Source organism: Paroedura picta, chromosome 6 (genome assembly GCF_049243985.1).
Source record: "Paroedura picta isolate Pp20150507F chromosome 6, Ppicta_v3.0, whole genome shotgun sequence".
Classification (NCBI taxonomy): domain Eukaryota; kingdom Metazoa; phylum Chordata; class Lepidosauria; order Squamata; family Gekkonidae; genus Paroedura; species Paroedura picta.
In genome coordinates, this window is record NC_135374.1 from 38,559,927 (window position 1) to 38,575,139 (window position 15,213).

Sequence of the window (15,213 nt, forward strand, 5' to 3'; positions counted from 1 at the left end):
TCTTGAAGTGAGGCCTCCAGAATTGCACACAGTACTCCAGGTGTGGTCTGACCAGTGCCGTATACAATGGGACTATGACGTCTTGTCTTGTCTTGAGGTACCCCACTACTCACCTCCCTCCGGTCTGATGAAACACCATTGACAACAACTCTTTGAGTGTGGTTCTCTAACCAATTCCCTATCCACCTAACTATCTGAAAATCCAGATTGCAGTCCTTCAATTTATCCACCAGAACATCATGGGGAACCTTATCAAAAGCTTTACTAAAATCCAAGTAAACGACATCAACCGAATTTCCATGATCCAGCAAACCTGTTACTCGGTCAAAAAAAGAAACCAGGTTGGACCTGTTGGAGACAAATCCATGCTGACTTCCTTGGATCACCAAATTGTCCTCCAGATGTTTGCAGATTGCTGCCTTTAATATCTTCTCCATTATCTTACCCACAACAGAGGTCAGACTCACTGGTCTGTCGTTTCCCGGGTCATCCTTTGAAGATTGGAATAACGTTTGTTCTCTTCCAGTCCTCCAGGACATCCAGGACATGCTTTCCACTGTAGATATATTCTCCTTCACTAGAATTTCCTGACAGGTAAGCCCTTTCCTCATATACAGTGCTACTCCTCCACCTCTTCGATCTATTCTGTTTTTTTCTGAACAGTTCATATCCATCCACTATTACATTCCAGTCATGAGAATCATTCCACCAAGTTTTTGTGTTGCCTAGTAGATCATACCTTTCCATCAGCATGAGAAGTTCCAGCTCTTTCTTCTTATTGCCCATGCTTCGGGCGTTAGTATAAAGGCATCTGAATCCTTTTACTTTTGGTTCCCTATGAACTGGCCTTCCTGGTTGGGCTGCCCCCGATCGATGTCCTTCCTTACACTCCCTGTATGATAATTCTATACTAGTTCATTCTCTCTTTTATCCTTATCCATACACCTTCATTAATAGAAATATTAGATTTGATTTTTTAAAGAACAGTATACATCTAACTCAAAGTCTACCATGAAAATGCTGGAAAGCGTCACCCCAAGGGTCAGACATAACTCGGTGCTTGCACAGGAGATACCTTTACCTTTACCTTTAACTCAAGAGCCTCTTGTGGCGCAGAGTGTTAAGCAGCTGAAATGTTGTCTGAAAGCTGTCCATAAGGCTGGGCGATCAATCCCAGCAGCCGGCTCAAGGTTGACTCAGCCGTCCATCCTTCCGAGGTCGGTAAAATGAGTACCCAGCTTGCTGCTGGGGGTTAAAACGGTAATGATTGGGGAAGGTACTGGCAAGGCCACCCTGTACTGAGTCTGCCATGAAAACGCTGGAGAGCGTCACCCCAAGGGTCAGACATGACTCGGTGCTTGCACAGGGGATACCTTTAACTTTAACTCAAATGGTACCTGTTGGTGGGGTTTAGGTGTATTTCTAAATCAGCACCGGAAAATATATGTTAATATTTTTGATTTACAACATACAACATATCTGGCTCATCCGTGGAACATCTGCTTTGTGTACAGGAAATCACCATTTCAATCCCTAGTATCTGCAGTTTGAAAAAGATCCTACTAGTATTGACAGGGATCTAATACTCTTCTGTTTCAGTACTATAGCATCCAATAAACAAAACACTACAAATTAAAATTCTGTTTTGTTTTTGGTATGCATATTCAAGAATGACACAAATGTGCAGTACTCTCCCTTACATACAACATGTTTAAGGCTGTGAATAAATGGGCTTGTTCAGGTACTTCATTTATCTAGCTGCATCTGTATACAATGGGATGAGTTCTGGGAAAGCTGGATTATAGAACAAAGTATTTTAGCCTTAAAAAAAAGATATCAGTGTGTAATACCTAGAGCTTGCAGTCAAATGAGGTTACCTATTGAATATTTTATGTATCCAGAGGATGCTGGGAATTATATAAGTTCTGTTATTTGTGACTCCAGAATTTGGCAGACAAGGGAATCTGCAGTGATTAGGTTTGGTTGTACAAAGCTAAAGATATTTGATGTGAAAAGCATTTCAATGCTACTTAGTGCAGAAAATTGTATGAACATTTTTGTGGCTGGGCTTTTGGCTTTGTCACTGGGGAGCATTCCTCTGGGGAAAGGAAACAGGATCACCATGTTTGTGTGAGGACTATGCTCTTGGACCATACCATTTCAGAGTGCAGGCAGGGAATGTTTAATTACATTTTAAAAGTAGGGCTCCCTCATGCTCGATATCTGTGTTTGATAGAACTTGTAATGAAAAGTCCTTTGTCTGCCCCAGGATGTGCCATTAATGCAGCCAGCGGCAAAGGAGAGCCCTATGTAATTCTCCATGGAGAGAGAAAGTTCACTTAAAAAGTGGCCTCCCTCCTGTCCCAAGGCAGTGTAGTATAGTGGTTGGTGTATCAGGCTAGGATCTGGGAGAACCAGGTTCAAATCCCCATTCTGCCATTAAAGCTAGCTAAGTGAGCTTGGGCCACCCAGCCACCCACCCAGTCGGCTGAACCTAGCTCTCAAGAGTTGTCAGAAGGATAAAATAGACAAAGGGAGAATGATCTAAGTTGCTCTGGGTCCCCCCTGGGGAGAAAAATTGTGTACAAATGCAGTCAATAATGATTTAGATGTTTTGCTCACTTCAGCAACTGAGGCCTCTACTAAGAATTTGAAATAAGCCATTTGGCACTCTCATTCTGGTCTAGTGCTTGGAAATTTGGTGGAAGAAATCCTATTCAATCCTCATGAAGTTTCTTTAAAAAAATCTGTATTTCCATTCTATTAAAATTCTCATCATCTCATTTCAAAACAGTTTGCAAAGCCCTTGAAACAGCATTGCTTACAGTTTGCCCAGATTCAGGTTAACCACACACAGACACACACTTTCTTGAATTTAGAGAAAAACAGACCACAGCTTTTCATCCTGAGAGTGTTTTAAACTGCCATCTTCTTGGGCGCTATGACAACGGCTGCAGCATCAGCACAGAAGCACAGCCTGGAAGTCCAGAATTGACAGCAATGGAAGCGTGTGCAGAGGAGCAGGCTGCAGCAGAGCGAGATGAATAGGACTCCCTTGCCGGCTGTGACAGAGTAGGAGGGCCTCTTTAATAGCTCTTAGCAACGCCCCTGCTTTGACCCTCCTCATCTGTGAGGAAAATCAAATCAATACACCCTCCTTCAAATCACGATGCTTCTACAGCAGCAGTACCAAGAGCAGCAGCTTCGATCTTGTCTTAAATTTTAACCAACATCTCTTGCTTCGATGGTCCCTGCGTCTCCAGACCTAGATCACTGCTGAGAGAAGCTCACTGCGTCATTGAAAGGATTGCTCACGTTCTCCTGTATAGGTTTTTCTCTCTTTTTTGGTTTTTTAAGCCCCCCTCCCCCAAATTATACTTCTGGATTTTGCCAGAAGAATGTTTACCTGAAATGCTTATGTCTCCTCCTAGCAACTGAAAGAATATTACTTGCAACCTCTGGATTTTATATATAATCTTAAGAATATTTAATATCACATTAGAAACAATCTGAATTTTTTTTTTACATTTTTGACATGGGGAGGGCACCTTTACAATCTTTTCCAGAGTGTTCTGAACTGATGCTGCATAACCTGCTCCTTGCAAATTAAACCAAATGGTTTTTTTTCTTTCTAGAGATGGCCAACAGGGGACCAAGCTATGGCTTAAGCCGAGAAGTCCAGGAGAAGATTGAACAGAAATATGACCCAGAACTGGAAAGTCGGTTAGTAGACTGGATTATTGTACAGTGTGGTGAAAATATAGAGCAGCCCCCTCCTGGAAGGCAACATTTTCAGAAATGGCTAATGGATGGAACAGTAAGTAACAGTCTGTTACAATTGCTTCAAATCATTGCATGCAATAATACATGATCCTTAACTTTTCCTGACTTTATTTGCACTGGGTGAAGCTAATCGATTACCTCAGGTACTGTGCTCCTAACAGTGCCTGGAAATAAGTGCTTGGTGCTTGGAAATTAACAGTGCAATCTTTAAAAAGAGCTACACCATTCTAAGCCCATTCATTTTAATTGATTTAGAATGGGGAACCCTATTCAGATTGCACTGTAAATAATGTTTTTAGAAATAGGATATAAACTCACATTGTGCTGTATTATTATAAATTCAGTGATTCTGTTTTGTAATCTTGTTTCTCTTATGGGGACTCCAGGCAGATAACAATTAAAACATTTCACGCTATGATTGCCATGATCTGGAGGTCTTCACAAGAGTGCTGAACATATGCTTGCAGAGACAGAGGGATGGATGATTATGTAATATGGGAACTACAGATTACCATTTCTCTGACAATTAGGGCAGATTCTTTTTTTAAAAAACAAGCTCTTTAATACTAGGCTTATCTTCTTTAGAAACCAATTAATGCAATATGTCTAAAAAGAAAAAAGTAATAAAGAAAAGGTTAGAAAAATGTATGTGTAGCATAGTTCAGATCCAGTTTTGGAGATAACTGTTATAAAGGTGTTAAATGATAGCTAATCTATTTGCCAACTAAATACAAAGATACCAAGATTTACACAAAAAATTATTGTGTTTACTAACAGCAAACCTATTGGTTTTACTTAAATTGGGCTCAGGCTAATTTTTGCTCTCCCATGCAACTGTCAATTGTTATGTAATCTTTAGCAAATGATTTGATTTTGTACGCTCAAGTACATCCAGACATGGTTTGTCCAGCTGTGGATATGAGCTGGGAGTTTTTAACGTACTTACTGGAATTGTTGTCAGTGGTATACATTTCTGGAGTTTTTAAATTATTTTAATTAAAAATGTTCTGCTCCTAGTGGCATCAGAGTGCCCATTTAGCATAAATTAAAGAACATATACATTGGGTGTTCTGTCAACTGGAACTAATTGATTGTTTTCCCCTTTCAATTCTCCTTCGGTCTTCAATGTCCCAGCTGCTGTGCAAGTTAATAAACAGTTTACATCCAAGGGGGAAAGAACCCATTCCCAAGATCTCAGAATCAAAGATGGCTTTCAAACAAATGGAGCAAATTTCTCAGTTCTTGAAAGCTGCAGAAATTTATGGAGTAAGAACAACAGATATTTTCCAGACGGTGGATTTATGGGAAGGTACATTTCTTTGTATACATGAGCTGTCAATGATGTGGCAGTTGCATTCTTTGTCTTATGCTACACAGATGAGTGTTAATCGTGCATTTCTCTCAGGGGGAAAAATCCCTAATGGCATTATCTGTCTCTCTTGTTTGCGTTGACTCTCTACCATGTTTTTCTAAGTGATTTGTTATCTTCTCTGAGGTATTTCTTTTCCCCCCAGTAGTTAATGGAATCTTTTGTGCTAAGTCATGATTAAATTAAATCACTCTGGCAGGAATACACAAAAATCAAGAAGATGGCTGCTATAGCAAAAATAGTCGTTTTGGCATAAAACCCAAAATGTGGTAATATAAAAAGCTGACTTCCAAGGCTAAAACTTTGCCTATGCTCAAGTGGGGCCAGTTTCCACCCATAATTAGAGAAGTAAAAGGGGGAATCCACGCTCCAATGTTTACATTTCTTCTGGGTTTAGAGTCAACTCTTCTTGGCCTTATTCCAGCTTTGGGGCCTGCATCATAGTTTGTTGGTTACAGGATTTCCTTGTTGGAGTGGGGATATAGCCTTGGCCCACCTTGGGTTTTAACAAGAGGTCTGAGGTTTGTGCTCATGTTGTTTCTACACTGCTTTATGTTACTGTTTGCTGTCACAACTGATGCTTTGCTTTGGGTAGAGACCCACCTGTGTCATGCTTCTGTTGCCAATTATTCCTCCTACACTTATACAACAAATGAACTGAGGCGATATGCAAGCTGCCCTGCAGCTGCTGGGTGGATTCAGCAGGTCTAAACTCCAGCTATTGTACAACATACCAACTGGAAATATGGTCAATATGACCTGCTTATTTACACAGTTCTCTGGGTGGGCTCCATTATTTTGTCCACCATTTCCAAAGTGGGAACCAAAATGTTATGTCAATTTAAGAACAGGTGGCCCTTTTCAAATAGTGGCTTCCATCTGTGTATTAATTCCAACACCTATATAACATTTTGTGTTTTTAGAAAACATTTTTTTCTAACCGTCTGCCAGTAGGGATGCCAGCCTCCAGGTGGAACCTGGGGAGCCCCCAGATTTACGCTCATCCCTAGGGAACAGAGATCTGTTCCCCTGGAAAAAATAGCCTCTTAGAAGGCAGACTATATAGCATTATACCCCATTGAAGTCACTCCCCTTCCCAAGCCCTGCTCTCTGCAGGCTCCACCCCCAAAGTTTCCAGATTTTTCCAAACTCAGAACTGACAACCCTATCTGCCAGTGTCCACAAGCCTAAATTGAACTCAGTGCAATTTCTCTTTACTCTCTTTACTCTCAGTGGAAACATAAGCAGAGTTAACCCTTGTATGCCCATTGACTTCAATGAACTTGGGTGTAACTCTACTTAACATCGCATTAATGTTTTTATTTGAAGCATTTTTCTCCCAGCCTGTCTCCACCACTGTGAGTGAAGTTTGAGTATTAAGAAATGCCTAATGCAAGAGAGTGCAAGCAACTAAGGAGGGACTGAAGAAAGAATTTATTTCTCTCACTTGGGCCCATTCCGTACACATAGGATAATGCACTTCCAATGTGCTTTGGCAGCTGGATTTTCCTGTGCAGAACAGGAAAATCTATGAACGTGCATTGAAAGTGCATTATCTGTTGTTTGCAGAATAGGCCCTGTATGCTCCATTTTCTGTAAAAAAAAAAAGAAAAGAAAGGAAAGGAAAGGAAAGGAAAGGAAAGCCATGTAATAAATATATACCCCCCTGCCACATTTAGCTTGGCAGTTAATAGTAACACATAGAACTTGTATGTGGCCTTATTCTATACTAGTTTAGGGATCATTCTTTAACAGCAGTTTAGCTGTCGGAAAAGAAATTATGTGGGAGTACTCTGATCAAATATCTCAACCTGTTAAACATTAAAAAGCGCCTCCAAAATAGACTTGGCTTAAAGTCATGCCACTACTTTAAGGCAGTTAAACCCTCCCTCACATGTAGCTTTTCACTATCTGGAGATCTCTCACTATTTAATTTGATCTTGAGGTGACCAAGATCAGTTCCTCTTGATAAAATGGTTGCTTTTGAGGGTGGTCTCTATGGCATTATACCCTGCTAACTTCCCTCCCCTCCTCAAACCTCACCCTCCTCAGGCTTCACCCCCAGATCTCCAACCCAAAGTTGGTAACTCTATTTTTCACTGGTAGACTTACTTCTTGGAACAATTAGAAAAGATAGACACAACTAACTGCTGTAAGCTCTAAGAAGCCACTACCCAGAAGATGCTACTTCTATTGAGTAAGTGATGTCAGCTTCCTGACCCCATGTAAACTAGCCTCCCTCCTAGTGACTGCTTTTCAATGTTAAAGAAAACATAAGGATGGCCAAATACAGATTCTTATGCATGTCAACCATTTGGGTTGAGTGTAGGGTTGCCAGCTCTGGGTTGGGAAATCCCTGGAGAATCCCAGATCGCACCTGGGGACTGGCTTCTCTGTGGAGCTATGGCACCGTGGAAGAGGGACTGAAGAAAGAGCATCTGCTTCACAAGATTCAGTCCCCAGCGTCTGCAGTCGAAAGGATTAGGTAGTGAGTGATGTGAAAGGCCTCTGCTTCAGAGTTTGGAAATCTGCTGCCAAACAGAGCCGACAATGCTGCCTTTTGATAGACTAGTAGTTTGACTTAGTATAAGGCAGGTTTATGGGTATGATGAAATGCTGAACTGAAGGAAGACTAAACATTCTGGCATTCCTTCTTGTTTGTTTTTTTGAATTCAGGTCTGTTTGCATCTTTCATTTTCATTTGGATAATCAGCCAGATAATACTGCCTCTCACTTCATCCTTAATTTGATTTCCTCCGCGGGCCTTTCCTCTCCCTTCACCACCATGTAGGGTCAAATTACATAATCATTCTAATCCACTGCATGGTGAATTGTTTCAAATGCCGTTTACTAAATAGTTATGAACATCTTCCAGAAAAGTAGCCGCATTAAGGCCTACTTCACGCATGACATTTTTCTCACATGGAGTTAATCTCCATGTTGAGGGAAAGGATGTGTGCAACAGCTGTCTAAGATGTGTGCTTGAGTCAGGATAAATTCTTGTACCTCACCCGAAAACAAAACAACAAAACCAATTTCTTATAGCCAATGCAAGCTTTCTTCCTTATTTGAGATTATTTTCTATTTCTCATCTCTGCCTACAGTTCAGTTTAGCATTTTCTTCACTCTTCCTGTCTAGTTTGTGTTTTAATTTATATACTGTCAGCCTGTGGGCTTGTCTGCTCACTTATCTAAAATGACTTGTACAAGGTAGTCACTTTGGTAGATATGAAATTATGATGGGCAAGGAGAAGTGAGAGACCTGTAGCCAAAGGCAGTGCCTCAGGAGGTAGGAAACAGCCTCTGTGTCCTCACAAAAACAATTTCTGCTTTGCCCTCATGGATTAGTTGAGGCAGGAAATGAATCAGTAGTCATCAGGGAAACAAGAAACGTTGATCAATAGCTGCTGCATGGAGGAAATGTTTCAATGATTTTTGTTTAAAATCATCACACTTATGAAATGGTATTTTTAATATAAACAGAAGTGGAGGTTGTTTCATATACTGCTTTATCTTCATTTGATCAGGAAATTTGAGTTTGTAGATTAGAATGAATCTAACAGCATTGCTAGCCATTTTCAACTGTCAGAGATGGTTGTGCTGTGCTGTCTGCTATACAAGAGGTAGGTAACAAGAGGGCAGGTAACAATTATCTTTGCCTGTGACCTTGACGAGCAGCTCTGGGCCCAATTTACCCAGTATTGGGAAAATTCATATATTAGATAGCATGACCTGAAAGGTGATGGTTTTGTCAATATTCGGGAGAAGGCCAGGGCATCCATAAGGACCCCAAGCAGATAAATAAGAATTACATTTAACAATAATATTTAGCATTTCTCTAGTACTTTTACAGGGTAAGCTTTCACCCATTGAAGATAAGCATAGTTCTAATTGGGATTGTATTAACAGAGTATTTTGATTTTGAGATTGTTGCCCTGGCTGTCAAGAAATCCCAGGGTGCTGTAGGGTATGCTAGCTCAGATTCTGAGCTAAGGCCCCAGGTCCTCACAACAGAATATACCATTTACAACAAAATAAGTATGGCTGTAACAGAGCCATGAGCAAGGAGAGGTGGCAAATGGCTGTTTCCCAAATGCCCTATCACTGTCCACTTTGCCAGCTTCAAGAGCACTATGTGACTCCATGTAAACAATGGAGCATTTTGCCAAGTGGAGTTGAAAAATGTACCTCAAGACAAAGAAAACAATGAAGTAATTAGTTCTGAGATGAAATTGGTATCCATGGTTCTGCTGAATATATAACTGAATGATTTCAAATACATTAATGTGTTTTTCTGCTTTTGTAGGAAAAGATATGGCAGCTGTGCAAAGAACTTTATTGGCTTTGGGCAGTGAGGCTGTCACAAGGGATGATGGATGTTATAGAGGGGATCCATCCTGGTTTCACAGGTAAGGATGGTATTACCATGATAATAATTTTAAGATACATGTTAAAGGTGTTATTTTCAAGAAACCCATTTTCAACCTTATGGGACATGTGGATTTAGGGCATTTTTTCAGGAATACTTTCAAATATTTTCTTGGCATCCTAGGCAATCTGCACTTACTTTGTTTATTCCATTGTCAATCCTGTTGAATTCAGATCGATTTGAACTCGGGTCTTCCTCTCCCCCTCCCCATTGAAACAGGAAAGTGTTCTGCACGTGGTTAGGGAGGCTCAGAAGAGGGGGGGGGCAAATGGAGACTCTTTCTTTGTTTTCTTGAAGGGGGGGGGAGAGGATCGAAGAAGGCAGAAAAATATCCAAGACCAACAGAAGTTGAGAGAAATTAGGGGCTTCTCCTTTAAGGCAAGTTTGTCACATGACCATCTGTGGCCAATCATGGGTTCTCTACCACGGAGGAGATCCCAGCTTCAAAACAATGTGATTTAAAAATATATTGAGCATTAAAAGCACTCTAAGATATTGCACAATACAGGTAGGGTCACTCCGGATCAATCCTTCTTCCTGCAGAAGGAAAATTTAAATTGCCCCAAATCAATACGGAAATCGCATTCTGTGTAGAGGGCAGGGACTGAATCGACCTGGGGTTGGAATAAAAGTTACGTGCAGTTTACACCCTAGTTGCTCTATTTAAACCAGAATTAAAGGTTTGTTCTTAGATATTTTAAAGATTAAAATGGGGAGAAATCACAAACCAATCCCTTGACCATCCATCCAGAAGTGGTCACATTATCCATGTTACTCTAGGAATTCCTCTAATCTCTGTTACAAAGTCCATAGTGATTGGGGGAATTTCTGAACATCACCAGAAATCACATTCCCCTGAGACTAGATAACTCACTCTATACAGGACTGCCATTGAAGTTTCTCTGGAAACTCCAGATGGTCCAGAAAGCACCTGCACTGGCTCCATATTGGAGACTGGATAAGGTTCAAGATTTTGGCGTTATCCTTTAAAGCCCTAAATGGTCTAGCACCCTCATAACTATGGGGCAGTCTCTTCTAGTACCCCCCCCCCAAAAAAGACCATCAAGATCTAGCTGCTAGAACTTGTTCAGAGACCCAAAGTGACCCCAATGTGATTAAGTTGACCTTAACCAGTTCCCTGTGGGACCTTAACCAGTTCTACAGGAGGCCTATAAAATGGAGCAGTTCCACTAGGGTTGCCATCTCTGGGTTAGGAAATATCTGGAGACTTTTGGGATAGAGCTGGGAGTGGGTAGGATTTGGGACAGGGAGGGGCCTCAGTGTTGTATAATGCTAGGGAGTCCAGTCTCCAAAGCAGTCCTTTTCTTCAGGGGAACTGATCTATTTAGTGTGGACCTGTAATTCTAGGAGACCCCCATATCCCATTGTGGGATTGGCATCTCTAGTTCTGCCAGGCCTACGGTTGAAGCCTAGAAATAACATTGAGATGCTGGCTTCTCTGTTTGAAAGTCCACCCGGAAAACAAATTCTCTACGAGCTCATATGACTTTCCTCAGTTCAGCAACCATCGAAGTTCCTCATTGATGTATTTAAATGTTCTGTAAGCTGTCCTGAGCCTCTGGAGAAGGGCAGGGTATACATTTAAAAATAAGTAAATACATAAAATAAGCCCTGCCCTTCATACCTGCCTTCATTTGCCAGTGAAAGGTTGGCATGCCTACTATCACTCTGATTTTTTCCTCAGTGCTGAATGCCTTTGTGACTAGGCTCTTAATACCAACTAATGTGTTCCTTTATCATACCGAGTGAGAAGCATAAGTCAGTTGCCTGAGCTGGCAGAGAATGATTATGACTCAAAACAACTTAGCTAGCTACATAGAGCATATAGAATTACGTATTCTGTATTTCATGTGAAAATGAAATTCAAGGCAATGGGAAGCTTTGTGATTTTATTCTTTAAATGTTTTAATATGAGTGAAACAAAATTTGAGTCCAGTGGCACACTTAAGATCAAGCTTATGCCTTGAATAAAACTTTGCTGGTCTTAAAGGTAGGTGCCATTGGACTCATACTTTGTTCTGCTGCTTCAGACCAACCCAGCTACCCAACTGAATCTATTAATATGAGTGAAGTTTTTTACAGATGTGGGCATGAATGTTTCCTAGCCTTGTTTTAAAGGGCCTTTCTAAGCCCATGTCCATCCTGTGCTGAGGCAGCTGCATTGGCTACCGATTGCTAGCCAGATCAGGTTCAAGGTTTTGGTTTTAACCTTTAAGGCCCTCCACAGTCTGGGACCCACATACTTGAGGGACTGCCTGGCGCCTTATGCCCCCTGCCGGGCGTTACGCTCGGTGGGGACTAATTTACTGGTGGTTCCTAGCCCCCAGGAAGCACGTCTGGCCTTGACCAGGGCAAGGGCCTTTTCGGTCCTGGCCCCCGCCTGGTTGAATGAGCTCCCGGAGAAGCTGTGGGCCCTGCGGGATTTGCCATCCTTCCGCAGGGTCTGCAAAATGGAGCTCTTCCGCCAGGCTTATGGCTGAAGTTGGTGCCTCCCCTTTTTAGATCGCCCCCCCCTTCTACATCAGCAGTGACTCCTGGTTTCCAGATAGTTCCGCCACCATCGGGTGGGGTGGGTTGGGGAATTGGGGATTGTTTTAGGTGTTTTTATGTATTAGGGGTTTTATGGGGGTTTTACATGTTGTCACCTGCCGCGAGCCTCAGGGGAGCGGCGGGTTATAAATCTAAATTAAATCTAAATCTAAATCTAAATCTAAATCTAAATCTAAATCTAAATCTAAATCTAATAATAATAATAATAATAATAATAATAATAATAATAATAATAATAATAATAATATAGTTTTCACATAATAATAGCAGTTTCTTTTGAGGGGAAAACAAGGAATTAGAAGAAAGGATGTGACAGAGTACATAACATCATGCATTGGTTCCAAATTTACCTTCCTTGCACCTTTTTTCTTTTTGCCATTCAGGAAAGCAGCAGGCTATTGTGGCCACTGTTTATTAAGGAAAGTGTGCTGGAAATCTTGCCTGCTTTGTCCCATATTCCACTATGATCTCATCAGTTTTATTTGTGGTCATGGACTGTCCACTAAAAAAGTATAAAAGTACAGATTAAAATCAATCATACAACAGACTTAAAGTTCGATAAGAAGAACAAATGTATATAAATATACTACAGGGGAAACTATGATTTCAAAGAGGATCAGGAACCAAGTGACAAAGCAAAGTTTTTCAAAGGATGGGGGGAAATCTAGAAATTGAAAAGTAAATGGTACCCTCAGGCTTGTGCCTTTGGCTCAAAATAAAGCAACAGTCACTACCATCTGATGACTTATGCTATAATCCTTTGGATTCAGAGCCATCTCTTTACAGGGACTACAAATTTTGAAACCTAAGGAAATATTCTCTCTATTCACATTGATTGAAAATGTGAAGAGATGCAGAATGCAGGCTTTTCGGTCTATAGACATGAGTAGAAATTCCAATGATGGCAGGTAAAAGAAATCATTTTCCTAGGCAAAATCCAGCAAGCTATTTACACCCATCTAGGGTTCTTCAAAGAAGCCTTATATCCAACAGTTCTTGTATGAGGTGATTTTCAAAGTGGAGTCTTTCCACAATGGGACACTTCGTTACCTGACTGGAATGCAATGCCAGTAAAGAATACCAACCCCAGAATAAATTGAATATAGCTCTATTTTTTTCCTGAAGAATTCTTGACTGTGCTGGTTACTTTATGATTGTTGTAAAAGATCAGTTTCTAGAACAATGGTGTTCAGTCTTGTACATTCTTGTCTTAATCTAGCAGATCATTTGGGCAGCCACTTAAGTGTTTTGCTGGATGGTAGCCAATTACTTAAGACTTTGGCCACTAAAAATGCTTTCTATTGATTTGACTACCTATTTTGTGGGTCTGTCTAATGTATCCACAATAGCATTCCAAAGAGATCTGGTATTCTGATCTCTAGGATGGGTGGGAACTATTCCTGAAAGAGATCAGAATGTTATTCTAATGTCTGTGAAGTTCTTCGCCCTTACGTTTGGGTACAGTAGAAATAACCATGACTACAGAACTATAAATGCTCAAGCTAGAGCGCAGTACTTATGCAATTATATAACAGCCTACTTTCCCCATATTTGAACAAGATGGTCAGGGTGAGGAAGTACATAATATGTAAATGGTCAGCAATTTTTTGTGCCTAAAAGAGGTCCTTTTCTTTATTTAATTTTTATATCATTGTAGTTGCTTGCACAACTTACCTAAGCACTCAAAGCAATGCACAAAAACGATAAGTAATTATGTATGTGTTACCTGTACAACCCATCTTTACAGGAAAGCACAAAAGAACCGGAGAGGATTTTCAGAGGAGCAACTTCGTCAAGGACAGAATGTCATTGGCCTGCAAATGGGGAGCAACAAGGGTGCCTCCCAGTCTGGGATGACAGGATATGGCATGCCAAGACAGATCATATAACTCAGCCTTCCCCTTTAAAACACACACACACACTCACTCACTCACTCACTCACTCACTCACTCACTCACTCACTCACTCACTCTACAGCATGGCTTGACTGGGGAAAAATAGCTAGTTGCTGTTCTTGCTAACATCTGCTTCTAAAGTTCCCCTTTTGAAATTTTTGGATATATTTTTTCAGCTGCAACCTTTGGGTCTAACATGTGGATCTGTGTGTATGCTGTGTGCCAATTCACACAATACGCTGGTGCCACATGGTGTTCAGTTTTGATCTATGCAAAGACACTGTTATTCTGTATTTATTTGCAGTTTTGTTACCTTCTGTATTTGTGTCCTATGGAACTTGCTCTAGCCTCCTCAGTTATCTTGTTCTCTGCTCTAATTACGATATCTGTTCTTCTAAAAAATAAATATCAATTAAAAAAAACAAGCACAAAAGTGTGTTCAGTACACAACCCCTCCTGTGGAGTGCAAGCATACTCTGAATACGTTTTTATGTAAGGGATGATTGAATAAAAAGAACAAGCCTCACAAGACTTGATAGAGGAATTAATCCTGTACTTTGGATGGCTGGTGCTGATCAAGATTGTCCTACCAACTGTTACTCTCCCACCCAATCTGATGATGATTCTGCCTAGAAGAAAATAATCAACAAATCCCCATCACAGTAAAAGGTGAGTATAGTATCAGCTGGTAGTCAAGGGAATAGTTAAAAATATGCAAAGAACTCTTCCAAGATAAAGCCCTGGAAAATCCATTCCCAAGAGGGAAAAAGCATTTCAGAAGAACTGCTCAGAACAAAATTGGAGAGAAAATCTGTTTAAATATATATTGCTTATTGGTTCCTTACATAGCTAGTATGTTGTATTTAGCCAGGAAACCACTATTATTATGAGTTGGAAACCACTATTATTTTTTAGAATCACCCAAATGAGGCAAAATATAATAAAGTTCATAATTGTCCTTAATTCTTTATATAAGAGATTCATTGGTTATTTTAAATCTAAATGAATTTCAAATACACAGAATCACAGCATGTGGAAATCAGAGAAGCACCCAGATTTGTGAATTATACTAGCTGTTTACTCATTGTTACTTTGTTGTAACATAATTTTTAGCTGATATTCTTAAGAAGCACACACACTGTGTCATAGCCTACTACTATTACCTA

General features: G+C 40.5%; 1 protein-coding gene across 3 annotated transcripts; it reads left to right on the top strand.

The window, feature by feature from the left end:
* Positions 1–2,927: 2,927 nt before the first annotated feature.
* On the top strand, positions 2,928–14,970 carry TAGLN3 (transgelin 3). Of its 3 annotated transcripts, none has more exons than XM_077342183.1 (5): positions 2,928–3,072; positions 3,636–3,817; positions 4,918–5,092; positions 9,459–9,561; positions 13,900–14,970. In XM_077342183.1, the coding sequence occupies exons 2-5, from the start codon at positions 3,638–3,640 to the stop codon at positions 14,039–14,041; spliced, it is 600 nt and encodes a 199-aa protein (XP_077198298.1). In that variant the 5' UTR covers positions 2,928–3,072; positions 3,636–3,637; the 3' UTR covers positions 14,042–14,970. The 3 variants fall into 3 exon arrangements, with proteins under 3 accessions (XP_077198298.1, XP_077198296.1, XP_077198297.1); XM_077342181.1 differs by lacking the exon at positions 2,928–3,072 and adding an exon at positions 3,112–3,329 and having other exon boundaries at positions 13,900–14,969; XM_077342182.1 differs by lacking the exon at positions 2,928–3,072 and adding an exon at positions 3,113–3,323 and having other exon boundaries at positions 13,900–14,968.
* Positions 14,971–15,213: the final 243 nt, after the last annotated feature.

What these genes read in the sequence shown, in the direction of transcription:
- TAGLN3 (XM_077342183.1), top strand. Translation starts at nt 3,638, where the DNA reads ATGGCCAACAGGGGACCAAGCTATGGCTTAAGCCGAGAAGTCCAGGAG. An exon ending in AATGGCTAATGGATGGAACA is followed by an intron (nt 3,818 to 4,917) that starts GTAAGTAACAGT and finishes TCAATGTCCCAG; the next exon opens with CTGCTGTGCAAGTTAATAAA. An exon ending in GATCCATCCTGGTTTCACAG is followed by an intron (nt 9,562 to 13,899) that starts GTAAGGATGGTA and finishes CCATCTTTACAG; the next exon opens with GAAAGCACAAAAGAACCGGA.